This window comes from Canis lupus, chromosome 13, assembly GCF_011100685.1.
Source record: "Canis lupus familiaris isolate Mischka breed German Shepherd chromosome 13, alternate assembly UU_Cfam_GSD_1.0, whole genome shotgun sequence".
NCBI lineage: Eukaryota > Metazoa > Chordata > Mammalia > Carnivora > Canidae > Canis > Canis lupus.
The window spans coordinates 38,730,250-38,757,920 of NC_049234.1; the positions used below are offsets into that span (position 1 = coordinate 38,730,250).

At 56.7% G+C, this 27,671-nt stretch overlaps 2 protein-coding genes across 8 annotated transcripts in view; one reads left to right on the forward strand and one right to left on the reverse strand.

The window, feature by feature from the left end:
* ARHGAP39 (Rho GTPase activating protein 39) overlaps nucleotides 1–27,671 on the reverse strand; it is an 89,209-nt gene that overhangs the window by 31,774 nt on the left and 29,764 nt on the right. For all 4 annotated transcript variants that reach the window (XR_005368933.1, XR_005368934.1, XM_038555876.1 and 1 more), the window contains exons 2-3: nucleotides 13,143–13,306; nucleotides 2,309–2,743 (exon numbers count right to left, since the gene is read on the reverse strand). Coding sequence is in view for 2 of the 4 variants with exons in the window: in XM_038555876.1 (XP_038411804.1) it covers nucleotides 2,309–2,743; nucleotides 13,143–13,222 (515 nt within the window). In the remaining 2 variants the exon portion in view is untranslated. The remainder of the gene's footprint in view (nucleotides 1–2,308; nucleotides 2,744–13,142; nucleotides 13,307–27,671) is intronic.
* Nucleotides 10,263–26,120, forward strand: LOC119874445 (mucin-1-like). 4 transcript variants are annotated; one of them, XM_038555882.1, is made up of 4 exons: nucleotides 10,263–10,613; nucleotides 10,848–10,913; nucleotides 21,977–22,098; nucleotides 22,687–26,120. In XM_038555882.1, the coding sequence occupies exon 4, from the start codon at nucleotides 24,818–24,820 to the stop codon at nucleotides 25,835–25,837; it is 1,020 nt and encodes a 339-aa protein (XP_038411810.1). In that variant the 5' UTR covers nucleotides 10,263–10,613; nucleotides 10,848–10,913; nucleotides 21,977–22,098; nucleotides 22,687–24,817; the 3' UTR covers nucleotides 25,838–26,120. The 4 variants fall into 4 exon arrangements, 3 of the variants coding, with proteins under 3 accessions (XP_038411810.1, XP_038411807.1, XP_038411809.1); XR_005368935.1 differs by lacking the exons at nucleotides 21,977–22,098; nucleotides 22,687–26,120 and adding an exon at nucleotides 15,369–17,694 and having other exon boundaries at nucleotides 10,354–10,613; XM_038555879.1 differs by lacking the exons at nucleotides 10,263–10,613; nucleotides 10,848–10,913 and adding an exon at nucleotides 18,172–19,543.

Consider the following 27,671-nt stretch of genomic DNA (forward strand, 5'->3'; position numbering starts at 1 on the left):
TCCCTGCGGAGGGCTCGGCCTACCGTGCTGGGGCCTCACTGCAACCAGCCAGGCCGGCTGCCTGGGGCCTGCTCTCAACCGCACTCGGCCTGAGCTCCTGGGGGCTTAGGATTCCAACATATCTGCGGGGGGTGGGGGTGGGGAACACACGGACAGTTCAACCTACAACATTGACACCAACAGACTCCATAAAATGCGACATCCATTCTTTCTTTTTTTTTTTTTTTTTTTTTTTTGCAACATCCGCTCATAATAAAAAGTCTGGCAATAGAAGGGGGACCTCCTGCACCTGCAGCGTCATAGCGTTACAAGGACAGCGGCCCCGGGACAAGGCCAGGTGCTGGTGCTAGATCAGCAAGACTGGGACGTAAGAACCGATGTGTGTGTAACAGGAATGATCATAAGACAAGACTTCTGATATAAAATAGATAAAGCACCTGGAAATAAACCTTAAAAAATATGCAAGTCCTATGCCAAGATATTTTAACACATGTTGTCTTAAAGTGGGAGAAGACAATTTAACAGAGATGCCTATTTCCCCCAAATTTAATAAACACAACATAATTCTAATCCAAATCCAAACAGGGCTTCTTGTGGAAATTCTGGCCCCAGAGTGTGGGTGACAGACACGTCTGTCAACAGAATCCTACAAAAAATTCCGATCTCCCCATCTAATCACAGAGACGAGTCAGCAACCAATAGGATAAGAATTCAAAATCATCACAGTCCACGTGAGGCTGCACCTGCCGAGCCCAGAGGCCATCGAATCTGCTGGGCCAGAGGGCCTGCAGGAGGGCCAACCAGCGTGGCACAGCACGGTCCGGCCCCGCAGGAAGCCAGAGGCAGAGCCCGAGCCCCGCTGTGCTCTCTCCTGGTGCTCACCACGGGAAGGTCGGTCTCCTCAGGCCCACCCAGCCCCTGCCTCTCTGGCCTCTGACCTCTGGTGTGTGTCAGACCAGAGGTGTGTGTGCAACGTAGGGGCCCAGGCCAGGCCACCCCAAAAGGTGCCACAGCAGCAAACTGATTATTTTGCATTGCAGCCGCTTGGGAAACCACTGGAGCAAGGTCATCAGATGCCCCTCTGTCCCCTGAAAGCTGAAGTAACCCTTCCACGTGAAAACACCCTCCCTGCCCTAAGAAGTAAAGAGACACCCTTCTCACCAGAGGGAGGGACCTCACAGCTGAGAAAGCCGGAGAAACAGATCTTGTGCAGGCACAGTACCTCCGCCCAGCCTCGGCTTAGGATCCCTAAGTAAAGCTCCAAAGGTCTGTTGTCTTTACCCTGTCAGCTCCTCACAAATCTGTTGTCTCTTTGTCTAAGAGGTATAATAACTATGCGCCTTGGCCACTTCCTGGGGTCTCAATTTCATCATTGGACCTTGGAGCACGAAAAGAAACTACTTTTTTCCTACTATTGATCTGTCTCATGTCAGTGTAATTCCCAACGCAGCTGGAAGAGCCCTGAGAGGAAAAGCAGCATGCCTCCCCAGTAGCAGCATCCACACGGATCCCACCCCTGGACCTGCCCCATCTGCCCCAACCCATCTAGGAACACCACAGCCAGCTGTCCAGTCCCCCAGCCCCCTACAACCACCAGCACGCCCACCCGACTGCGCCACACAGAACAGCACTTCCAAGTGCCACTGACGCCGCCAGCCTGCCCTGTTTGCATCCTCGACCCCTGGACGTCCCTTAACAGGACCATAAGCCAGGTTTAGTCACTTCGTGGTTTCCACTGTCCCTGAGGGAAATCCAGCCTGCCCCACCCCTGACCCCACCCTCCCCATCCCTGCTATCCTGTTCCTGCCTGGCCTCCCGGCCGATGAGTGTCCCTACACCCTCCCTGGCTTCATGTCACCTTGTGTCACCAAGGCACACCCCATCCTAGCACCTTCCTGACCAGCCACTCCTTCTGGACTCCCTGAGCACTGAGCCCTGGAGCAGTGCCTGCCAGGTGTGGGGCACCTGGGGTACGGGGTACTTCTGGGAGGTCTGCCTCTGGTGGGGCCCCATGCCACATTCACGTTTCCCACAGTGGACAGAACCAAACGACCTCATGGCCATTCGCCAGGGACCGTCCAGCCCCAGATGCCTCCTAACAGCCCTGTCTGGGAAAGGTGAAAGTAGGAAAAGTGGAAAGTAGGCCCATCTGCTGTCCCCCTAGAGGCCGCCCTCCTCGTGGTCAACAGGGGCTCCTGCCAAACAGAAATGAGAGCGTTTGGGGGGCAGGGGTGGGAGCTGGTATAGGCCACTACTTGCATGAGGTTCAGGCCCCACCCATCACTCCAGGGTCACCCGACTGCCTCACCTGCCGCTTTCTTCCTGCAGAGCCCCAAAAGTGGCCTGGCGGCTAGCCCGCCCTGAAGGCTCCTGTGCCTTCTCGCTGACATCCAGCTCCGGCTCCAGGGAGGAGCTGGTGCTCCCCTCACGGCTGACGCTGCTGCCCCTCCCGGGGCTGTTTTCTGCAGAGGCACGGGGTGACTCGGTGTTCTGCTTCAGGGTCTGCAGCTTGGCCAGGGGGATGATGTCACAGTCCTGTGGCCGGTGCCACACGGTGCGCTGGGTGGTAGCATTGTAGTAGTAGAAGCGAGATGTGTTGGGGTCAAACAGCTCCCACCACTGGTTCTCGCTGGTGCGCTTGATGCGGACTCCGGTAGGAGGGTCCCACACGCACTCACCAGTGACCAGGTTGGCATACATGCGTTCGCGGGTGCGCGGCTCGATGATCTCCACCCACTCCAGCCTGAAAAACAGCAAGAGGAGCGTTAGCAGGGTCGGGGCGCTGGCCTCTGGGAACAAGGGGCTCCCGCAACCTTGGCCCCACTGCCAACCCCATGGAGCAGATCCTGCCCACCCCGTGGTTTGTCCTGTGTCCCCAGCCGCTGCACAGTCCACCTGCCTGGGGAAGGGGTGATTTAGACCTTCTGACCCAGCATCAAGCCTTTCCTACACCTCCTGGCTCCAAAGGCAAGAAGTTCTATCACTTGGACAATAAAACCAGGCCACAGTGAAGTCCCACTGCTGATCTTCCCCATGCTCATCACCGCCCGGTGTCCAGGAGCTCTGGGGCGTCCTGACCGAACACCTCCTCTGGCCTCTGCAGGCTCTAGCGTCCTGTCCTCAGAGGAACCTGTGTCCTACAGGATGCCCTGACCACCGAGGCCACCATGTCCTGCCTGCCTGTAGGAGGAACAGATGGCGCCGTCTTTACAGGGCCCAGCTCTGGGGCCATTTCCTCCCCGGGGCGCTCAGGGTACCTCCTACCCCAAAGACACAGTTTCCATCCCACTAAGTTTTTTAAAAGTTTTTATTTATGTATTTGAGAGAGAGAGAGAGCAAGAGAGCATATGCAGGGGAGGGGCAGAGGGAGAAGAAGCAGGTTCCTTGCTGGGCAGGGAGCCTGATGTGGGGCTCGATCCCAGGACCCCGTGGATCCTAACCTGGGCTGAAGGCGGACGCTTAATGGCACTCAGCCACCCAGACACCGCTATTCACTTATCTTAGAGAGATACCGAGAGGATGAGCATGGGGAGGGGAGGGACTCGGGGAGGGGAGAGAGAATCCCAGGTAGTTTCCCTGCTGTGTGCAGAATCCAACATGGGGCTGGAGCTCACGACCCTGAGACCACAACTCAAGCCAAAACTGAGGGTCGGATGCTCAACTAACCCCAGGCATCCCCACCCCACTAAGGTTTTTAATGAAAACTAAATCTACTCAGAACAAGAGAATCCTTTTTTCTTTTTTTTAAAGATTTATTTATTCACGAGAGGCGGGGGGGGGGGGGGGGCAGAGACACAGGCAGAGGGAAAAGCAGGCTCCATGCAAGGAGCCTGACGTGGGACTCGATCCCGGGTCTCCAGGATCACACCCTGGGCTGCAGGTGGCACTAAACTGCTGTGCCTCCGGGGCTGCCCAGAACAAGACAATACTAATGCTGATACGTCTGCTATCAGGATATGTCTGGCTGACACCCAGCATATTCTTTTTCTGCCTCCAAGTTTCCACAAACAACAACCCTTTATTTATTGTTTTAAAGATTTATTTATTTATTAGAGACTGAGAGAGAGGCAGAGACACAGGCAGAGAGAGAAGCAGGCTCCCTGAGGGGACCCCGATGCAGGACTCCATCCCAGATCCTGGGATCAGGACCTGAGCCAAAGGCAGGTGCCCAACCGCTGAGCCACCCGGGCGTCCCAAACAACAACCCTGAAATGCCACAGGCTGCTGAGCCGTGTGAGGCTCTGTGCCCGTCGTCGGTCCTTCTGCTGCTCCTGACCCTGTGATGGACGAGTGTCAGCACCACAGGCCCGGCCCCGGGGACCAGACCTGCTCTGGCCGCCCCCGCTGGAGGGAGAGGGACCAGCCCCTCACTCGCCATCTGCTCCCAGCAGCTCTGAGGCTCTGGGTCCTCCTTCAAGGTCAGCAGCTGCTCCTGGAAGCCCGAGTCCCTCTGTCACCAGCGCCTGGTGCAGCGCAGCGAGGCCGGTGTTAGGACACCAAGCACAGCGAGTCTGCGGCCGGGCGTGGCGGGGGCATGGGCAGGGCCCCGTGGGCCCCGGAGTCCCAGGCCAAGGCTTGAGCAGCGGGGTGAGGAGGAGCGCGGGGGGCAGGGGGCAGCGGGCATCCCTGCGGGCCAGAACCAGGCCTCGCCGAGAAGCAAAGCGCCCCAGGAGCAGGCATGGAAGGTGCTAAGGCTGAGCTCCGTGTTGGGAGGAGTGGGCAGCGGCCATCCCGATGCCGGGGCAGCCGGGGCACAGGGAGCAAGGAGGGCATGGGGGGCACGGGGCACGGGACTGGGGGGGCACGGCCCTAGCCAGGGGCCCTAGGACCCCTCCCCACCCCGCCCCCCCACGTGGCCCCCAGACCACGAACCCCTCTCGGAGCCAAGTGGCCTGCACTGGAGCTGGGCCGCCGGGGGCTGCTCGCCACCCCCTTTCCCTTCCACGTCTCCAACTCTTGGTTTGGAATCGCCCTGGGGCGGCGACACAGCCCGCGGTCCCGAGAGCCCCTCCCCGCAGCCCACGCTCCTCGCCGGGGGGCACCGGGCACCGACTCCACGGGGGCCGCCTCCTCCCCAGGCCCCCGAAGGCCCCGCCACCACGTTCGCGCATCCCGGGGCACGGGCAGCCCACAGCCGACGACCCAAGTTCAGATTTAGGAAGAGCCGAGAACGGCCACAGGACCTCCGTGGGGGCCGGGCGGGGACCGGGGCGGGGCTTGGAGGGCGGGGCCGTGATGGGGCGGGGCTTAGAGGGCAGGTTGGAGGTGCTGGGGGCGGGGCCACGGCTGCACCCAGCGGCACCCTCTCTCCCCGGGAGGGGGAAGCGCCCCCGGGACATCCCTCGTGTCCATCCCGCGCATCCGCGGACCCCGCTGGTCCGGGACGGACACCGCCGCTTCTGCGTCCCCCCGAGCCCTGCCCCTTGCCGGGTGCTGAGCAGCGGGCAGGGGGGCAGCGGGAGGCGCACCTCTCCTTCCCACTCACCCTCGTGGCCAAGGTCTCACCATGTGTCTCCACTCCACGGTGCCTTTTGGTTTTTTGCTGAAGTTTTGATTTTAACGTAGTTGAATTCCCACTTACTGTCCGGATTCCTTCCACCTCGTTTAAGGAATCTTCCCTCCTTCTAGGTCAAAACGATCTTCTTTGAAATCACCTTGTCAGTTTTACACTTGACGTCATGTTGAAGTTGCTTCTATCTGGGCTTCTGTTTACTGTGTAAAATTTCATTTCCCCACACGGGTAACTGGGTGTCTCAAGACACTGCCCTCCGCCACGGACCCATGTCCAAGCATCCGTTCTGGGGGCGTGTTGGGGGGCCTTGTCCGAGCATCCATGTCCCGAGGCCCCTTTCCCAGCGCCGGGGTCTGAGGGCCCATGTCTGAGCTCGTGTCTGAGCTCTGGTGTCCAGGGGACGGTGTCTGAGTGCCAGTGTCCAAGAAGCTGTGTCCAGGGGGCCTGTGTCCCAGGGGCCGTGTCCGGGCTCCCATGTCCGAGGGCCTGTATCCAAGGGCTCGAGTCCAGGGGCCCATGTCCAAGCTCCCGTGTCCAAGCTCCCATGTCCAGGGCCCATATCCAAGGGGCCGTGTCTGAAGACCCATGTCTGGGGGCCTGTGTCCGAGGGCTCAAGTCCAGGGCCCGCGTCCAAGGGCTCAAGTCCGGGGCCCGCGGGCTCAAGTCTGGGGCCCGCATCCAAGGGGCAGTGTCTGAGCTCCCGTGTCCAGAGGCCAAGGTCCAAGGGGCCATGTCCAGGGGGCCCGTGTCCGAGGGCGCCGTGGGCTCTGTGGCCCAGCTGAGGTGGTCCAGCACCCTGTTGTCCTCACGACAGCGGTGTATGATCCGATTTCCGAAGCCCCTGCTCCGCGTCCTCCTCAGGCGTGTCCTGGCTATTCCTGGCCCTCCTCCCCGCTACAAACTTCAGAATCGGCCATCCACATGCCCACGCGGTCTACCCCGGGAGGATCAGACACGCATCCACCCGCACCATGGGGCACGCACTCATCCAGGGGTCCTTCAAAGGGCGTGGACATCTTGTCAGATTTATTCTGAGGCTTCATACACACTATCGTAAATGGTATATTTATTCTTTTAAAAAATAAATCATGACCTATCACGTACACAGAAGCATAGCACATAGAAATACCGTCATGAGCAATTATGACTTACCACGGGCACAGCCATCGCTCCCCAAGAAAGAAAACTAGGCAGCATCCAACACCCACACCTCTGTTCACCATGAAGACACCACTGTCCCGAGTTTTAGGACCACTGCCTCCTTGCCTCTATAGTTTCTCTGCCTTTGAAGATAACTCTAAACAAAGTAATTTAGGTGTATTTCTTAATCATATTCACCCGATAACACTATTTTTTTGGTGTGTTTTGTTCCTTCACTTGCAACTGACACTGACGCTCTCACCTGCCACCTGCTTAAGCTCTCGTCCTTCACTGGGCAAACCTGTTACTTGGTGTTTTGTTTTTTAATATTTTATTTATTTATCTAACAGAACGAGAGCAAGTGAGCCAGAGCGCACCAGCAGGGGAGGGCAGAGGCAGAGGGAGAAGCAGCCCCCCCCATCCCCCACAGGGAGCCCAACGTGGGACTCGATCCCAGGGCCCCAGGATCAGGACCTGAGCTGAAGGCAAATGCTTTACCACCTGGGCCACCAGGTGCTCCTGTTACACAGTGTTGTTGTTTTGTTTTGTTTTGAGTTTATTTAAGCAATTTCTACACCCAACATGGGGCCCAAAGACCCCGAGATCGAGAGTTTCATGTTCCACCGAGAAGCCCGCCAGATGCCTCTGTCACACATTTTTGATCAGTTCTACTGCTGACAGACACTTGAGTTGTTCGCTCTCTGGAACTCTTTCTCACAGCCCTGCTGTGCAGGAGCCCCGGCAGGGGGTACAGAACCCTGCAGAGGCCAGAGGTGGGTCCCAGGGGTACAGGCCAACTGCCAGAGGGCCCCGACCTGCTCTCCCCGGAGCTGTGCACAGCAACACTGCTTACTCCTCATCCTGGCCTGCCTGCTAGTGTTCAGTTTTTGCACTGAGAGACCATGGACTCTCTCTGCCCCAGGCAGAGAGGGAGACCCCAAGAAGATGCCTGGAGGCAGAGGCCTAGGGGCAGGGGCCTGGGGGCCAGGGCAGGAACTGCGGTCTTGCTCAAGTGAAGAGAGAAGTCACAAGAGCAGCTCTGGGCAGGGCTGACATGATCTCACTCAAGCTGATCTACAGAGAACAAGGATGGAGACTTCTGGAAAGCCAGGCAGGAACCCGCCCCAAGGTCAGGCTGGGCGCTCCCCAGGGGCTGAGACACAGCAAGATGACAGGCAAGGGGACCTGAGAAGCTGGGAGAGGGACAGGCCCACAGGGGACAGGGCACAGACCCCCAGGCCAGTGAGACGCCGCTGGAGGTGGGAATGGAAGCTTGGCCGTGTGCTCAGCCCTGGCGCTCCCCGCACGGACAGGCAGCTGCCCCCCCGGTGGGGCACCCACAAGGCACAGTGAGGTACCTGCATCCCACCTCCTCACATAGCTGTGTTGTTTTTCTATCCTGGATCACAGAGCTGGATTTGACCAGAACAAAGTCCAGATGCTCCCAACGGAAGGACTGTTCTGGCGCAGAAGCTGAGAAAGCACTGAACTGAACATTCTAAGCCCTAAAGAAGCATTTTCAAGCAAATTTAATAGCTATAATTCTTTCTAAACAAAGAATAGCATCTGTTCCTTTTTTGGCGCACTCCTGTGTGTGCGTGGGTAGAAACCCCGCTTTTTTGGAAGAATGTTCTGGTCACCCCTGGGGTACAGCATTGAACCCAGACAGACTGTTGGGGAGCCAGTGGGTAGAGAATGCACACAGGAGGTGGACCCCTGCCCAGAGCAAGGAGGTGGACCCCTGTGCAGAGGGAACAAGCCCTCCCTCCCCTGTGAGGGAGACACAGCAGAGCCGAGGCTGGCCCAGTGGTCGGCTCCTCCATCCAGGCCTCCGCCAGGCAGGCTGGGGACAGGGGACACACCTCACCCCTGGGCTGGGGCTGTCTGTGCACATGGACAGAGAGTCTGCACGGTGCAAGGACGCTCAGTCTCCAGGCACCTGACAAGAAACTGCTCAAACTGTCTCTGTGGGCTGTGCTGCCAGGAGGGCTTGGGACACTGCAGGTGACAGACTGGCAGCAGCATCAAGGTGGGCTAGTGAGAAGGAGCTGCGTGATGGCAGAGGCAGAGGGACACGTGAGGGGGACTAAGACACGGTGCAGATGCCAGGCTGGCCCGCAGCCCTCTCAGTGCGCTGTGCTGTGCACCAGAGTCAACATGTAGGGCCCTTGCAGCCTTCACCAGTTCTTGGAGATGTACGCTTGCAGACGGTGATGTGTTCAAATAAATATTTCCTGAAACAAAATGAGTGTCAAATACATGCCAGGCAATTTACCAGGTGAAAGGGACACAAGAGTGACCAGCACATTCTCTGCCCTCCAGATCCTTACAACAGGGGCACCAGACCCGTTCACTGGGGAAAGACAGTCTTCCCAGCAAACGGGGCCAGGACAGCTGCACATACACAAAAGAAGGAAGCTGGACCCCTGCCTCACACCACACACACAAGTTAACTCAGTATGTTTCAAAGTCCTAAACATAAGAGCTAAAGCTGTAAAACTTAGAAGAAAACATAGGGTATAGTTTCATGACCCTGAATCTGGCCATGGATTCCTAGACCCGACACTAGAAACATGAGCAACGGAAGAAAAACAGATGAACTGGACTTGATCCAAATTAAACACTTTTGGAGCACCTGGTGGTTAGTGATCCCGGGGTCCTGGGATCGAGTCCTGCATTGGGCTCCCTGCTCCGTGGGGAGTCTGCTGCTCCCTCTGTGCGCTCTCTCCCGCTGTCAGATAAACAAACAAAATCTTTTAAAAATTTAAAGACTTTTGTGCTACAAATGATACCATCAAGAAAGTGAAAAGACAATCACAGAATGAGAGAATAGGTTTGCAAATCATGGATCGATTAAGGACTTGTTGGCTCTCTATCTTCTTTGGAGAAATGCTAATTCAGATTTCTACCCATTTTTTTTTTTTTTTTAATGCCCATTGAGAGTTCTTTACATATTCTGGATACAACAAACACACAGGGATGCCTGGGCGGCTCAGTGGTTGACCCCGGAGTCCCAGGATTGAGTCCCACATTGAGCTCCCTGCAGGGGGCCTACTTCTCCCTCTGCCTGTGCCTCTGCCTCTCTCTGTGTGTCTCTCATGAATAAAATCTTAAAAAAAAAAAAAAAAAAACAAGCACATAAAAGGGTACTCAACATCATTAGTCATCAGGGAAATGCAAATCAAACCGTGATGAGTCTCCACGTCACACCAACTAGGATGGTTATGATAATTTTTTTTAAATATTTTATTTATTTATTCATGAGAGACAGACAGAGAGAGAGAGAGAGAGAGGCAGAGACCCAGGCAGAGGGAGAAGCAGGCTCCATGCAGGGAGCCCGATGTGGGACTTGATCCCGGGACTTCAGGATCTCGCCCTGGGCCAAAGGCAGGCGCCAAACTGCTGAGCCACCCAGGAATCCCCAGTTACGATAATTTTTAAAAAACATGAGGGGCACCTGGAGGGCTCAGTCGGTTAACATCTCCCTTGGGCTCAGGTCGTGACCCTGGGGTCCTGGGATCGAGCCCTGTCTCAGGCTCCCTGCCCAGGGGGGAGTCTGATTCTCCATCTCCCCGTGTGCGTGTTTGCCTTCTCTCTTGAAAGAATAAACAGAATCCTTAAAACAAACAAGAAGACACCCTAACAACCAGTACTGGAGAGAATGTGGAGACACTGCAGCCTCCACGCCCACTGCTGGTGGGAAGGGCCTGGCAGCGCTCCAAACACTCAGGCACGGAGTTAGCACATGATCCAGCATTTCTCTGACCCGAGAGAAGTAGAAACATGTCCACACAGAAACCTGTGCGCAAACGTTCACAGCAGCACGAGCCACTACAGACAAAACGTGGAGAGCCCAAGCGCCCATCACCCAAAGAACAGATAACAGCATGTGGTACCGTCTACACAGGGTTAGCCCTGAAACGTCCTACAACGTGGGTGAGCCTGGAAACAGGATGTGGAGGTAAGAAAGCCAATCATAGAAGGCTGCCTGTTGCGTGATTCCATTAACTTAACAGAAAAGTCCACAGAATGATGGTGGATTAGTGGCTGCCAGGGCTGGGGCGGGGCGGGGGGGCGGCTGCTAATGCAAAGGGGTTTCTTTACGGGGTGGTGAAAGGCTGCAGATGCAGAGACGGTGGTGACGGCTGCATGACCTCAGGAGTGTGTAGAAACACCAACCATACTCTCTTTACAGGTACATTCTACAGGAATTTTATCCCATCGAAGAAAAAGCATGGCCACTTCAGGGAAGCCTGAGCAGGTCGGTGTAGGGGATGCGGGGGGCGGGGTGCTGCCCACGGAAAGCCGAGGGGAGAGGGGCTGGGGTGCAGGGGCACGGGGACTCCCTGCAGGGTGGCTGGTGTCGGGGACAGAGCGCGCCCTCCATCGCCGGGGGCACGTGGACAAGCACGGAGGCAGGAATGATGTTAGGGCCCCACGGAGCTGGGCCACGGCCAGCGGCGCTCAGCCCCTGGGTGCTCCCGCCGAGTGCTCCCCTGGTGCCTGGGTCCCGCAGCATTGCCTGGCCTGCTCCAGGCTGCCTCCCTGCCTCCCGCGGAGGCCTCGCCCGTCCTGTGGCGCCCTGCCCCATCCGACCGGCGGTGGCGTCCCCCGCACAGCATCCGTTAGTCAGCGCAGTCCCAGCGTGCTGCTGCCTTCCCACAGGCGGTGTGGAAGCAGCCACGGGATGGGCCGGAGGGCCCGCAAACCCCCGCACAGAGGCTGGCCACTCCCTCGCCGCCGGGAGGTCCTGCCTGGAGGGCACCCCCCCCCTCCGGGGCTCTGCCCTCGGTCCCCAGATAGCCACGGGCACCTCGGCCTGCCGCACGCTGGGCCGCTCGGCGCACAGTAAGCACTTCCCGGCCTCCGGGGACATGAAGCTCACACCTACTAGCCAGGAAGCACCACCCTCGGCCCCCAGGCACCGGCCGCTGCGCCCAACCTCCCAGGCCTGCGTCCCGGCTCCGGCCACCAGAGGGGCACCCACCACCACGGGGACACCACAGCATGAGCCCGGGGTGCTTGATGCGACCACAGCGCCCGCAGTCCTCCCGAGAGCGACAGCTCCCTGGTGTCCCGGGCACCCTACTCCCTGGTGCACGATCTCACCCTCAGGGAACAGGGAAGCAACGGACGAGAATCAACCACGAGCGTCACCTCCCGCACTGGCAGGACCAGCGCCCTCGGTGCCACGACACTGGGAGCATGAGGACGTAGGGAAGGAAGGAGGAAACCAGGAAGAGACACGGAAGCAAGAACAGCCCTGGGCACAGGTGTAGCCTAGCACTCGGCCCCCCACCGGCAAGCGATGGGCCTCGGCCAGGAGCTGCACACGCCACAGCCGGGTCTCCCCACAGATCACACCGCCAGCCAGAGTCCCAGCAGGGCGTCTTTCCTGGGTGGGGGGCAGACTGACTGCCATCGCCCCACACGGAAGGGACCAATGGCCAAGCAGAGCCCAGGCGTCCTGAGAAGGCAGGAGGGCCGTGTGAAGGCTGCCGGGAAGCCTGGCAGGCAGCCTGCACCGGTGCACAGATGCGTGGACACCAAAGCAAGCCCCTCACAGATCCGCCCCCTGGGGGACAGGCAGCATCAAAACCCAGCTCAATCTTCAAACATCTAGCAGAGCTTCAGGGCCTCAATCGGGAAAGGATTTATCAAATCAGACAGAAATGGTATGAAAACACAGAAAAGCCAGTGGGACAGACTATGTTAGGGTTTAACCTGTTTGTTCATCAAAAACCAGCCAAATAATATGAAAAAATGTGAACACGAACTAAGACACAATCTTCCATGTGTGTAGCCCAAACATGACGTCTACACAGAATACAAAGAAGCAAAGTCTACAAATCAGGAAGGTCAAGGCAAATGATCCAGGGGCGCCTGGGGAGGCTCAGTCAGCCGAGTGTCTGCCTTCAGCTCAGGGAAGGACCCCAGGGTCCTGGGACCGAGCCCCGCGTTGGGCTCCATGCTCAGCGGGGAGCCTGCTTCTCCCTCCGTTCTCCACCCGCTCGTGCTCTCTCTTCACCCCAAATAAATAAAATCTTAAAAAAAAAAAAAGACAAATGATTCACAGAAAAAGAAAGGAATAGAGATTATTCCCAGAGGAAGAAAAGTGAGGAGACAAGAACACACAGACCCCCCAGTCTCCTGATGCTGGGCCAGCCACCAGCCAAGAGGAAACCATGGGAGCAGAAGACCTGGCATCAACTCTGCCAGAGGGCAGCCCTGCGGCGCCGTGGGCCTTCACGTAAGAGCACAGCCTGGGACGTGGTGCCACAGGCACTGCAGGAGGAGCAGTGTGTCCTGTGCCACTGGGCCTAGGAGGTGCATGAGCCGTAGGACGTCAGCGAGAGGACGGCAGGCCAGGAAGCCTCAGTGAAGTCAGACCGTGGCCTCGTCGGGACATGCAGGTTCACCCCCGATTGCGAAGCAGGGCCTCCTGCCGGTGCAGGTGCACGGCCACCCGCCCACCGCGGTGCCTCCTCACCTGGTGCTCGATCCCGAGAGGCGGGGCTCCTGCGCAGCAGCATCGTGGCTCTCACAGTCATAATCCCTGGCCTGGGACATCGCAGGCTCTCCCCGAGGACCCGGGTGCGCGGAGTCAGCGGATCATCGGGACTCCCGTCCGGCGTCAATCAGGAAAGCAGCGGCCTGGGGGAGAGCAGACGTGTCTGAGCAGTGGGTTCCCAAGAGGTCGCTGCCCACCCTGGTGTTTGCAGAACCTGTGCAGCCCCTGTGCCCCCCCGGGCCTGGCCCCCCAGAGGCTGCCCGCCACCACTGCCTGGCGCCGCTGCGGTGATGAGCATGAGGCGCCTGGCAGGACCCGGACGGGGGAACGTTCACAGGAAACGCGCGGAGGCCCCCTGGTTCACGGCCGGGAGGTGACCTCCCGGGAATGGTGCTGTGCTCACGGGACGCACACGCAAACAGCCCGAGCCATGGCCCTGGCCGCCCCACGGAGTGCTGTTCCGGACGAACACCTAGACCAACGTCGGAGTATCAGAGCCATCAGGCAGGTTCAGGATCTCAACCAGGCAGAAGCAACCACTGGCCACGAAGAAAACTTAAGGAGTGGGCCGGGGTAAGAGTCAGAGCCCGTTCATCAACACACACGGGGAGGCAAGGAAGCCCAGGGCGGCGACGCCGGCGTGGAGGGCCACGCCCCGGGCACGCAGAGCTCCTTGAACAGGGCAGATGATCCACTAGAAAAACAGACGAAGCCAGAAGTGTGAACACACACTTGACAAAGTAACGGCATCGCTGCGGCTGATGATCACCGGGAGCGGATGCCGCCGGGGGAAGGGGGAAGTGCGCGCGGGTCACCCTGGAGGGGGCCGAACACCTCGGTGGACCGTGCGACGCTCCCCACCACAGAGGGCTCCCCACGTCCCCGCGGCGAGGCACTGAAGCCAAACTCGACCCGACACACACCGCGCGACGCCCTCCCACGAAGTTCAGCCTCATGCCTGGCAGTGGGGACCCAACGGGCAGTGCCGCCTGGGGTCCCCCCTGGTGCCATCAGTGCGAGCTCAGGAGCTTCACGCCCACGCGCTTACGTCTTCTGCACCCAGGCCTCACCTCAGGAGAAAGGCTGCAAAAATGAGGAGCAAGAGTGTCACGGGGGACACTGCCCCCATCCCAGCTGGACCGGGACAGACCCACCCACCCTGCACAGGGGACTCACAGATCCCAGGATGCTATCCAAGGGGAAATAGAACAGATTCAAAGCCCCGGGTGGGACACAGCTGGCCAGAGGCCCACGGAAGGAGACCGTAGGCCCAGAAAGAGGGTGACACCACAGGTCAACCTGACCGTGCCGGGCTCGTGGCTGCTGAGATGCTCCCAGCCTCCTCCTCGCTGACACTCCAACATCCATACAACTTTTATGTAAATACTTAAAACTATTAGGAATGCCACTTAAAAAAAATGAGGGGCACCTGGGTGGCTCAGTGGGTGAAGCATCTGCCTTCAGCTCAGGTCGTGATCTCAGGGCCCTGGATGGAGCCCCGGGTCGGGCTCCCCGCCCAGCGGAGTCTTGCGTCTCCCTCTCCCTTTGCCCCTCTCCTGAGCTTGTGATCTTTCTTTCAAATAATACAATCTTTTTTAAAAAAATTTTTAAAGATTTTATTTATTTATTGAGACACACACACAGAGAGAGAGAGAGAGAGAGAGAGAGGCAGAGAGAGAAACAGGCTCCATGCAGAGAGCCCAACATGGGACCCGATCCAGGGTCTCCAGGATCACGCCCTGGGCTGCAGGCGGCGCCAACTGCTGCACCACCGGGGCTGCCCTCAAATAATAAAATATTTTTAAAAAAACCTCAAGTACTTCTAAGTCCTTGTCTGAGTGAAAACAGGTGACCTTGTGTGGCTTCCACATCATCACAAAAAAAAAATACCGAGCAGTAAAAATTCTGAAAAACTACAAAGTATCAACCATAACCTGAAACTCACATCAGCGGCCCCCCCCCCCCAGTCTGTGTCCCCCCTTTCAGGCCTTGTCTCATCCTTCAAGGCCGCAGCGGTTGGCAAGGATGACCCAGGAGGCATGTGACTGGCCCTCCTTGCTCCAGAGTCGGCCCCCTGGCCCCCAGAAAGCCTCCTCCAGCCCCGAGCAGAGGCCTTGGTGACCCCAGGGCCCTGGGTCTGAAATTACACACCGCCAGCCCTCCCAGCTGTGCTCTTCACTTCTGAAACTGCTGTCATTATTCTAGGTCGTCTGTGTTTCCCTGCGAGCTCCTCCTGGTACCGTCTTTGTCTGGTTTCGGTATCAGGAGAAGAGCAGCACAACCAACAAAACCAATCTTCTCAGTATTCTGGGCCAGTCTGTGTGGACCACCATCCAGTCCTCAAGTGTGTGCAGGATCCACCTGTGGGGCCGTCTGGACGCGGAGTCTTCTTTGTGCAAGGCTCGTGACTACAGGTTCAACTTTAGCAGATACGAAGCTCACCAGGTCTTAAACTTGAGTCTCCTTTAGTGGTTTTGCTTTTCAAGGGGTCTGTGCACTTCGTGCAAGCTGTTCCATCTACAGCACAAGGCTCACGGGCCATTCTCCTGTGATCTCTTTAAGATCAATATAACATGTAGTGATGCCGTCTCTTTTGCTCCTGACATTAAGTTCTCTTCACTCTCTCATGTCATCTGGCTGGCCGGAAGTTTCTCAATTTCATTGATTTTTACATTAAAAAAAAAAAAAAAGCGTTTGGCTTCATTAGTTTCCTGTCTTGTGTTTCTGCTTTAATTTCCACTGTCATCTTAAGTATTTCCTTTTCTTTGCAATCCTTTGGATTTAGTTTGCTCTGCTTCTTTTAGTTTAAGGTAGAAATTGAGTGCTTTGCAATGTTTTCAAATTCCAATCTGGGGGCAACCCCGGTGGCTCAGGGGTTTAGTGCTGCCTTCGGCCCAGGGTGTGACCCCGGGTCCCGGGATCGAGTCCCACGTCGGGCTCCCCGCAGGGACCCTGCTTCTCCCTCTGCCTGTGTCTCTGCCTCTCTCTCTGTGTCTCTCATAAATAAATAAAATCTTTTTAAAAAGTAAATAAAATAAAATTCCAATCTGAGACAGGCATTTGGTGTTGTAAAGCCCCCAACAAAGCACAGCTTCTCTGGCATCCTGCAAATTCTGACTGTTTACAATTTCATCCAATGCTTCTCAATTTCCCTTTTGGTTTCTCCTTTGAGTCATGGATTACACAGAAGTATGTGATTTTCTTTGCTGACAGTTGGTGATTTTCTGACATTTTTATGGGTTTCTAACTTAATTCCATTTTTGTCCAAAAAACTTATGATGCAAAAAAAAATAATAAAAAATAAATTAAAAAAATAATAAAAAAAAAACTTATGATGCAGACTAATGACTTATCTTGGTCAACATTTTGAACACACTGGAACAGCATGCTGCTGGTCCAACCAGGTCAAGTGGGCTGATAGCGCCAGTACCAATCCTCTGTTTACTTAGTTTTCCAATGACTAAGAAAACGGCACGGAGAGTAGCAACTATAATCGCAGATCTGTCTACTTCTCCTTGCAGTTCTATCGGTTTGTGTTCCCTGTTTTGTAGCTCTGCCATTAGGAGCAGGAAACTTACATTGTCTTCTTGGTGAATTCAACTCTTTATCATTATTAAATATCTTTATCTGGTAGTTTCCTCAACTCTGAAATCAGTGTATTTGCTATTATTACAGCAGCTTCCGCTTTCTATTAGTGTTAGAATTGTACATCTCTTGCCTTCCTTCTACTTTTAACCTATTTGTGTCTTTGTATTTAAAGTGGGTTTACTGCAGCCAGCATATATTTGGGTACTGTTTTTTCATGCTGACAATTTCTGCCTTTTACAAAGACGTTTTTATTTGAGAAAAACAGCAAGCGCGTGCACATGCACACATACTGGGAGAAGAGCAGGAGAGAACCCTCGAGCCGACCCTGAGATCATGACCTGAACTGAAATCAAGTCTTGGATGCTCAACCGGTGCCACCCAGGTGCCCCAATGTCTGCCTTTCAAGTGGGTGTTTAATCATCTAGATTTGTGATTGTTGCCATGGTTAGGTTGAAATCTACAATCTTGCTACTTTTTAAAGTTTGTCCCATCTGTTATTTCCCCTTTCTTCTTTTTTTTTGCCTACTCTAGGGTTAAGTATCTTACGAAATTCAATTCTATGTCTACTGTTAACCTATCAGCTGTAATTTATTGTTTTGCTATTTTAGTAGATGTTTTGGGGCTAGTGTCCATATTTATCATAATCTGCCTTCAAGGAAAATCACACTCCTAAGGGGGATCCCTGGGTGGCTCAGCGGTTTAATGCCTGCCTTCAGCCCAGCATGATCCTGGGAACCCAGGATCGAGTTCCACGTTGGGCTCCCTGAACAGAGCCTGCTTTTCCCTCTGCCTGTGTCTCTGCTTCTCTCTCTCTCTGTCTCTCATGAAGAAATAAATAAAATCTTTAAAAAAAGAAAATCACACTCTTTCAAGTATACAAGTTTGCCATTTCTTCTGTGCCATTCTCGTCATACGTTTTATTCTATATACATTATAACCACCCCCACCCTTGTCATTTTTTCCTTGTCACTTTTATTTAAATTATCATCTTTTTTAAGGATTTTACTTATATGAGAAAGAAAGAGAACATGAGCAAGGAGGGAGAGTGAGGAGAGGCCGACTCCTCAACCGAGCAGGGAGCCTGACGTGGGACTTGACCCCAGGACCCCAGGATTATTATGACACCCAAGCCAAAGGCAGATGTTCAACCCCCTGAGCCATATCTTAAATAATATCTCTTTTTTTTAATATTTATTTATTTATTTATCATAGACAGAGAGAGAGAGAGAGAGAGAGAGAGAGAGGCAGAGACACAGGAGGAAGGAGAAGCAGGCTCCATGCCCGGAGCCTGACGTGGGACTCGATCCCAGGACTCCAGGATCGTGCCCTGGGCCAAAGGCAGGTGCTAAACCGCTGAGCCACCCAGGGATCCCTTAAATAATATCTCTTAAAGAGATTTAAGTAATAAGACAGCATCTATGTATCATTTTATCTCTATTTTAGCCATGTGGCTACCATATCCAGGGGTCTTCAGTCTTTTGGGTAGATCCAGATTTCCACAAGGTCTCATCCCTCTGCCGTCTGAAGCTTTTAGAACAGTTCCTGTAGCACTACTTGCGGGGAAGGTCCGCTGGTGACGAATTCTTCCAGCTTTTGTACATCTGAAGTATCTTCACGTCACCTTCGTCTAACGATGGATGTACCTGGCACAGAGTTCCAGGCCGGCTGCTCCTGGGCTCCTCACCTCCTCACCCACACTCTCCACACAGCAATCCGCTATTGTCCGTGACGTTGCTCCTCTGGCTGTATTAGGTCTTGTTTTCTGGCTGCTTTTAAGGTTTTTCTCTTCATCACTGTTTTTGAGCAATTTGATTATGATGAACCTTATGTGACTGTACTTGGTTTGTTAAGATTGTTCAGGACTAGAGTTTTCATCAAATTGGGAGGCATTTCAGCCATTATTTATTTAGACGGTTTTTCCGCATCCTTCCCTTACCACTGGGAGCGGCAATCACACAAGTACGAGTCTCTCCCAGGTGTCCCGCAGCTCAGTCCGCTCTTGTTTATTCAGGGGTACTCCCCTCTTCTTGTTTTAGTCTGGATCGTTCTTACTGCTCTGTCCTCCAGTTCACTGTCCTTCTCTTCTGCAGTGTCCAATTTGCTGCCAGTTCCACGCAGGATGTTTTACGTTCCTTTTAGTCTCAGCTCTGTAAGCTGAATTTGGATCTTTCTGCATTTCACCGTCTTTACTTCACTGTGTCTCTACTTCACTGTGTCTCTACTCAATGCGTCCCGCGTCTCCTTTAGCTTTCTGAGCACATGGAATACAGTTATAATAACTTTTCAATTCCTATAAATATTCTTGGGCTCTGTTTTGGGATCCAGTTACTTGGAAACCATGTGAAACCTTTGGCTCTTGGTTCCTAACTTGGGTCAGGGGCACCAAAGCAGTATTTATTCTATGGCTGGTTACTCTCCCCTGAGTAGACTGGGGGTTCAGCCAGCCTCGAGACACAGCACCCTCTGCGCTATTCTGAGGGCTCTTGGCACCCTCTACCCCTTCTGCGGGATCCTCCGTCTCTCAGCTTCCTCAGGTCCACGTGCTGACCAGCACGCTGTAGGAAGCAACGGTTCTGTCCCACGACCTCGGAGTGCCCTCTGCTTGCAGCAGTCCATTCTGCTGCCCCCCCCACCCCCACAAATTCCATCGCCACGGCCACCAGACTCTAACTCCATCTCCTGAACTCAGGGCCTCTGCCAGACCCTGCATCCCTGCAACACGACCTGGAAACTCCCCTCATGCAGCAAACCAGGAAATCATTGGACTTACCCTGTTTGACTCTCGTCTAACAGTAATCACTGTACTTTATCCTCTCACACCCAAAATTTAGAAAACTAGGGTTTCTTTCTTTCTTTTTTTTTTTTTTTTAAAGATTTTATTTGATAGAGAGAGAGCGCACACAAGCAGGGGGAGCAGCAGAGGGAGAGGGAGAAGCAGTCTCCCCACTGAGCAGGGAGCCCGACATGGGCCTCCATCCCAGGACCTGGGATCATGACTTGAGCCGAAGGCAGACACTTAACCAGCTGAGCCACCAAGTGCCCCAGAAAACTAGGGTTTCATAAATATTATCCAGCTTTTTATTAGTTCCTTGTGAGAGGGTATGATTCCTGTTATTCCACCTTGTGAACATGAGGAAGTCCAGGTACTTTTGCTTAGTGATCCCTAATTACACAAATAAAGCATTACAGCTTTGATATTTAATTTCCCTCCCTCACCAGAGGGTAAGCAGCATGGGGGCAGAGATGGTATTTGTTTTGTTGACCACTGCATCCTTGACACAGAGTAATCAAACATTTACTGAATAAACACACTCCTTAATCACTTGGAATGTATCTTGACACACTGTATAACTAAGGACTTACAACGTTTGTTCTAGGCTACACTGATGTAGGATCCTAAATATACGATAGTCTGTAAAACACAAAACTGTATTAGTGGCACAAAGATTATAGCAACTACTAATGACTCGGGAGGGAGGAAGGTTGAATGGGTGACCACAGTGGATGTCTTGGGTGGGGGGTGAAACTACTCAGAATGACAATGCCATTATGAATAACTGATACTACGCGTTTGTCAAAACCATGGAAATTTATAGCAAAAAGAGTAAACTTTAACAAGTTTATAAGAAAATAATTTAGGAGGTCAAGGGTTCTCAAGACACAATGCAGTATAGGACAGAACAATCTGTCCTGCAATTGCAATCCCGTATTGCAAACAATGGAGTGGAGGGAAAAATGCTGACCTGAGTAACTTTTATTTTTGACCTGAGTAGCTTTATTTATTTTAAGATTTACTTATTTGAGAGAGAGAGAGCGTGCACGTGGACACTCACGTGCACAAGTGGAGGGGGGGAGGGACAGAGGGAGAGAATCTTTAAGCAGACTCCCTGCTGAGTGCAGGGCCTGTGGTGGGGCTCGATCCCACGACCCTACTGAGCCACCCAGGCGCCCCTGACCTGAGTAACTTTAGAAATGAGCAAGGATGTAAGGAAGAACGGTAATTTGACACGGTCTCATTGATAAAGTCACTTCCCAGGAGTATGGGTCTCCAACTCTGATACAACTACGTGTGTACATGGGAAACAATTCAGCAAAAGGATGGCAGGTGACAGGTAGGCATGGGGAGGAGGCTGGGATAACCCACGTGGTGAGGAACAAGGGCAGACGAGAGTCAGAACTCCCATTCAATGTAAAACACATACGGATAACTACACCAGGAGAGATCTGTGTGCGCTCGCGCTCACACGTACACAGGTCAGTGTGCACAGACAGCTGTGCGGAGAGGTATGTGTGCGCACCCCGTACACAGGTCAGAGGAGGGGTGTGCGCGCACACACAGGTCGGAGTGCATACACAGACTTCCTGGATCTGCCAGCTGAGGACCTACGCAGCAAGGATCACACCCAGGGCCCAGTTCTTGCTCCAATAAGAGGTCCCAGGGATCCTTGGAGGAACGGCTGAAATCCCGGGGGCAGGAAAAAGGCACGAGTGTGTGGGGTCCTAGGGAGGCAGGAAGGAAGAGCTAAACCAGAAACACCGCCGCACAGGGATGGGGTCTGTCACCGGGGCTCTCGAGGACCAAAGCTGGAGCCATGGGGACGAGTCTTATTAGGTGATAACCCAAAGTATAAAGGAAACATGCCCAAGTGCGCACCGATACCGACGACTGGCTCAATAGAAGAGTGGGGGAGCGGGCAAGAGTCCCTGCCGCCGACGGCCTGGGCCACGCTCTGCCTCCCTGCACGCGAGTGCCCACTGCGCCTGTCCATCGGGGGCGCAGCGGGGAGCACCTGCACTGCCCCTCCGCCGGGCGGGGCGCCCGTCCTGGAGCTGAGCTGGCCCAGAACAAAGTCCTGGAGAGCACCGGTCCTTGCCGCCCCCGGAGCAGGGACGAGGCGGGCAGCACAGCGGCCTCAGCCCCCGACGGTCCCCTCCGGGTGCGGGGCACGCTCCACTTGCTCTGTGCAGGCCCGTGTCCAGAGCCCGCACCCTGCGGGACGTGCTCCTCAGCAGCCACGGCGGCGGGTCTTCACCTTCCTTCCTCGGCTCCACGGCCGCGTCCCCTCCTGCTACCTCGTCTTTTCTTTGAGCTCTTTTCTCTTTAGCATCGTGAAGTCTCCTTTTCCCAGTAAACAGAACATGCTCTGTCCGCCCTCTGCTGGTTCTCCTGTTTTCCTCCCTCCCTAACTGGGCTCCTTCCCTTTCTTTCCTTCCCGACCCTCTAGGTAAAGGTGCACGTCGGCTCCTGATTCCTGCTCATCTCTGAACAAGTGAAGGACAGCCGCAAGTGGGGTGCGTCATTCCAGAACACTCTGCTGCCACAGTTTTGCACAGGCTCTGCCTTGAAGTGAGTTTCTGGTATTAAAACTTTTTTTTTCTTTGCAAGTGACAGAAATCCAGCTCAAATGGAGAGCAGAGAGGCCCGCCCGTCACCTAGCAGGCGGCCTAAGGTGGGACCGGCCGCTGAGGGTCCCCGAGGAGCCAGGCCGCGTCCCCAGCCTGCTGCTCAGCCGGCGCGCAGCAGCCACGGCCGCAGAGGCGTCTCCCGAAAGGGCCGTGGAGCCGGGGCTGTGCATGGGCCCCGTCAGGGCCGGACAGTGGCCACACGCGCCCGCGGGGCCCCTCGGCCGGGAGCCCAGGCCTCTCCTCCGCCCCCAGCCCCGGGAGCGACCCCGGGGGGCCGGGGTCTCATGGAAGGTGCCAGCGGGGCCCGTGCCCGCTGCAGCTCACCTCCCGCCGCCCGGCAAAGCATCACGTCACACCGCGGGTGGCGTCCCTGGAACCCGCCGGGAAGGACGAGCTGCAGGCTCATCAGAGCTTCGGCTCCTGCCCCCCTTCCCCACTGGGCAGCATCCTCCACTGGCTGCCGCTGTTCCTTGGATTCACTGGGGATTCAATCTCATTCTCTATTTTTCATCCGTTTTGTCCATTTCAGAGAGTTTCAGGGAGGGAAGTAGAATAAACAAGCCTTGAGTCAGCCACCATGTCCAGAAGGCCCAAGTGCCACTCTCAATGCTGTTTTTAATAAGTTTTCCAAGTTCTGAACAATGCGGGCATCTCAGTTTCATGTTCTGAAAGCCTGGCTCTGAGCTGGAGGCACAATGGCCCATTCTCCGCACTCAGTGACCAGGACAGGCTGGCATTTCTCGCTCGCGCCTCCCGCACGGCTCTTCTCATCGACCCCCGCCAAAGAAGGGGCCACACTGTCACAGTTAAAAAACCGTGACCCTGACCTGCCAGTCATGGCATCGACTTGTGGGTCAGGACCAGCTCTTCAAACTTTTCTGGGAAAGGATGTCAGGCCGCGCCCCACACAGAAAGAACACTTGTTTGGAGCCACTTGGTTGCAACACAGAAGGAGTCTCTGAGGGGGGTGCTGTTGGCCCAGTACTTGGACGGCGGCCCTGGGGACACGCCTGACCCCCACCTGCCATGGGAGGAGCCGGCCGCACAGCCCCCCTCAATCCCTGCGGCCCTCGCCGGGTCCCCCTCATCCAGGGCTGGTCTCACCAGCAAGACTGCATCGCAGCCCCTGGGACCATTTACAGAGAACAAAGTACGCATCACACATTCACGAGCCAGTGGTCAGAACAGAGAAGTGGCCCTGCGACCAGAACTGCCTGGGTCACACTCGTTCCCCAAACCCTCCATGAGCACGGGTGACCCCACTGGGTCTGAGAGGGCGAGGACAGCTGGGGGAGGGCTTTGTGACCAATGGGCGCAGCTCAGGGCCTGCGGTCACCCTCCCAGTGTCCCCAGGCTGGGAGGCTCCACCCGGGGCTCGCCCCGGCAGCATCAGTGAGTCTGGGACGGCAGCCCGGTAGGGGATGGACATGTTTTTATTACTTAAATCTCAGCTGTTTAAAAATACACTAAACTAGGGGGCCCCTAAGTGGCTCAGGGGGTGCACTCCTGACCTCAGCTCGGGTGTCGACCTCAGGGCCCCGCGTTCAGGCCCCGTGCTGGGCTCTGCTGGGCGTGGCGCCCACTTAAAAAAAATACGCCAGAGCTAGCACGAGGCCCTCAGCTCACTACTGGTCCCCAGCGCCTACAGTGCCACTTAGTGAGTCAACAAACAAGAAATGAACGGACTCACTTCGTAGCAGAAGTCTACTTTTGAGTGAAAATACGGCTTCAGAGTGTGAAAGTCAGAGGAGCATGGGAAGCGCCCTGGCCGAAGCCTCTCGCAGGTGCCTCCCCTCCCTCCTCTGGGGCGTCAGTGAGGTCGGTGAGGTCGGTGAGGTGGCACCCAGGACACACGCTGCCCACCAGCAGGTTGACCTCAGGAGGCTGGGCTCACCTCGGGCCACAGACCCGAGCAACAGAGCAGATGTGGGGAAAATAACCCACAAATGCTGCAGATGCCTGGAAATACGTCTGCATGGCATGGGCTCCGTGGCGCCCGGTCTCAGCCTGGAGAGGCCTCGGCCCTGCACCAGGCGGTTTCCAAACGCCTTCGCACGCGGGTTGTCTCTCCACCTGCTTTCGTCCATTTCTCTACTTTTACGCCCTGCTTTTGTCATCTGCACAGATTTTTAAAATAGTACCTTCTGCAGAACGGAATGTTTTTGTTTCTATTCGTGGTTCTGGCAACATTCCTCAGAAAGTCCTGACACCTGTACCTCTGCAGACCCTGCTGCTTCCTGGGGCGCCTCCCCCTATCTGCGAGGTGCAGGCCACCCGGTGCACCTGGGGGAGCAGCCAAGCCCAGCCCCTCCGGGCCTGCTCCTCCCTTCCGGGCTGGCTGGGCAGGGCGCCTCACCAGAGACGTGCACCCTGGGACTGTTCTCAGGAGCACGTAAGGGGAGGCCGCAGGTCGGGGCACTGTCCTAAGCCGGCATGTGAGCGCCCTGCACCTGACCCGAGACGCCCCCAGCCCTGCAGGTCCCTTACCTCGGCAAGGCCCCCGTGCCTCCCGCACGCAGCACCCAGGGCCGTGCGAACGGACAGCTGCTCTCCTCCCCTTGGCAGACGGCGGCCCCAGGCTCCACAGGTCCAGGAGCCCGCCGGGCCAGGTCGCAGCCAGGGTGACACGCTCCCTAGGGCGAGGTGCACCCGTGGGGAGAATGGTGCCCAGCGCTCAGGGAGGGTGCCAGCAAGGCCTGTGTGGCCTGGACTGCCGGGTCCTGCTCCCACTCAGAGCCTCGCAGCCTCGCCTCCAGGAGAGCACAGCACAGCGCGGACGGGGAGCGTGTGGCGACCCCAGGAGTCCTTGGCTAAGATCTGGCAGCTGCACGCACGTCCACCCCCATGGACCCTCACCCCGTGCGGCGTGGCTGTCCTGCCCGCCCCTTCAGGAGCCGACCTGCAGCCTGGTGGGGCAGCCAGCGGCCTTGGGCCTCCAGCTGCACCCCCACCCCGGGGCAGCTGCTCGCTCCTTTCCACCCCACGCTGCAGGAAGTTCCGGGCACGAGTGGGCGACGAGGCTCTTGATTCCAACTTCCTACACCAGCCCCGGAACAGAAGACGCTCTGTGCCGGCTCCTGACGGGGGCTGTTGGGAGAACGAGCCCCAGGAAGCTGCAATCTGCTCCTGGTGCCCAGCAACATGCGTCACTCTGCGCCCGGCGCCCCCGCCCAGCGTCCACGGCGTCCACAGCCACCACGGCGTCCACAGGCCAGCAGCCGCACCCGCATGCTTCTCCCCCCTCACCAGGCACAAGCTCCAAGCCCCCTGCCCCCTCCAAGCCCGCCCGGAATGACGTCCACGCCCGTGTCCCGGCGGGGGCGGTGACTGCAGGCAGCCACACAGCCACAGCCTCTGGGCGCCCTCGGCCCGGGGACACGGAGCCCATCTGCATTCCCGGTTCTCGGTTCTCGCTGCGTCCAGACAGAAAACCTCCCAGGAGGCGGGCCTGCCGGTCCCGGCCTGCGCCACGGGCACGGGCACCAGCCACTCTCGGAGGCAAGCAGGCACCGTCCCCCCGCGCGGGGCCCGGGCCAGCTGCTACCCCCACTCGCGCTCCAAGAGCCTGTGTTCTAGGACATCAGCTGCCGCCTCTCCCCACGGGGGAAAGGCCAGCAGACATTCCCACCACCGCCGCCAAGTCTGCCGATTGCCGTGAACAGATAAACCCACGCAGCTGAACGGAGCCCAGCAAAGAGGCGATTCACTGGGGAAATGGGGTGTCCTGCGGCGGCTGCCGCGGGCCCGCGTCTGTGCGGCGGGCAGGCTCCCCACGGGCCCGAGGGGATCACGAGCAGCGTGAAGTTCCAGGCCAGCGAAGTCACACCTCAGAAATGGGAGTAAAGGGATCCCTGGGTGGCGCAGCGGTTGGGCGCCTGCCTTTGGCCCAGGGCGCGATCCTGGAGACCCGGGATCGAATCCCACATTGGGCTCCCGGTGCATGGAGCCTGCTTCTCCCTCTGCCTGTGTCTCTGCCTCTCTCTCTCTCTCTCTCTGTGTGACTATCATAAATAAATAAAAATTAAAAAAAAAAAAAAAAAAAAAAAAAAAAAAAAAAAAAAAAAAAAAGAAATGGGAGTAAAATCAAGTCCTTTGCGGACACAGAATCCAGAGCCAGCCTCCCGCCCACAGAGCTGCGAGCCTTAGCTGCGGGGACCGTCCCCGGGGGAAGCACGGCGCGGGGGGGGGGGGGGGGGGGGGGGGGGGAGCACCTGCAGACACGGGACCGGCTGAGGCGTCTCCAAAGTGACGAGGGACACTGTCAACACCATGACAGCTGACGTGGAGAGGAGTCCTCGGGCCCCAGAGGTGCTGAGCCGCCTCCGACCCCTCTTTAGGAGGATTCACAGTTGAGGGCACGACACAACGTTAGTCAAACACCAGACAAAAATAAAATGGCAACTTTTAATCTCAACAGAACGCAGAATAGAAAAACACTGGGAAAAGGCCGTAACCAGGAAACGGGACTTGAGCCGCACACGCCTGCCCACGGCCTGCACGGCCACGCGCCCAGGGTGCCCCTGAGGGACGGTGCAGCGGGCCGGGCCGAGAGGCAGGGCTGCCTGGCTGGGAACCCCTTGCAGGAGACCACAGCCAAGCCCGAGAAGCGCCTCCCCAGCGGTGCCCCGCAGGGGCTCCTCTCCATCCAGTCCCGGCAACAGCGGGGACGGCCGCCGCGGGGACTGCGCTGGGACACCGGCCTACAGCACCTGCCGGGGACGCGTCCGCACTGACGACCGCGCCTCCGTCTGCACGGGGGGCCACGCAGCTCCTCCACGCTGATGGAGGCTGGACCCCGTCCTGAGGGTTTCCAGTGAGGGGAGTCACGCGTGCCCGGCATTCAGAGGCCGGTCCCCTCCACCAACAAGGACGAGCTCGCGGCCCCGAGATCACGCCCTGAGCCAAAGCCGGGAGAGGGATGCTCGACCAACTCTGCATGCTGGGCGCCAGAGCCCAGGCCGCAGGTGGAGGCGCGCAGGAGCTGCTCCATCTAGGCAGCCGTGACCGATGGACTCAGGGACACAGACGGCAAGACTCAGAACTTCCCCAAAGAAATGGAATCGAAGGAAGGGGTCAAGGGCAGGTTGGAGGACCGGAAAATAGAAAAACTCCCCGCAGCCAGTTTGATGGGGGGACGTGGCAGAGAGAGCCCGGGCCCAGGAGGAAGGGCTGCACGGAAGCCCAGCCGGGGCCCGGGCAGCTCGGGGACAGCCGCACGGGAGGGACACCACAGCCCCGCCGGGGCTGCGCAAGGGGCGGAAGCATGACAGCCGAGAACCCCCCCGGAACCGACAGGACCCCCGGGAGTTGCCGGGAGCACGTGGCGCACATGCGGGGCCGGGGCGTGGGCGCGACACCGCTGAGGGGCAGGTGCCGAGAGCCCCACGGCCACTCGCAGCCTCTCCAGGAATGGCAAGGATAGGCCCACCGGCCACTGTCACTGTCCCACCTGCTGGAATGTGCTGGGCTAAGTTTTCCAACCTGTTAGGCGGCCTGTGCCTCTAGGGAGATCCG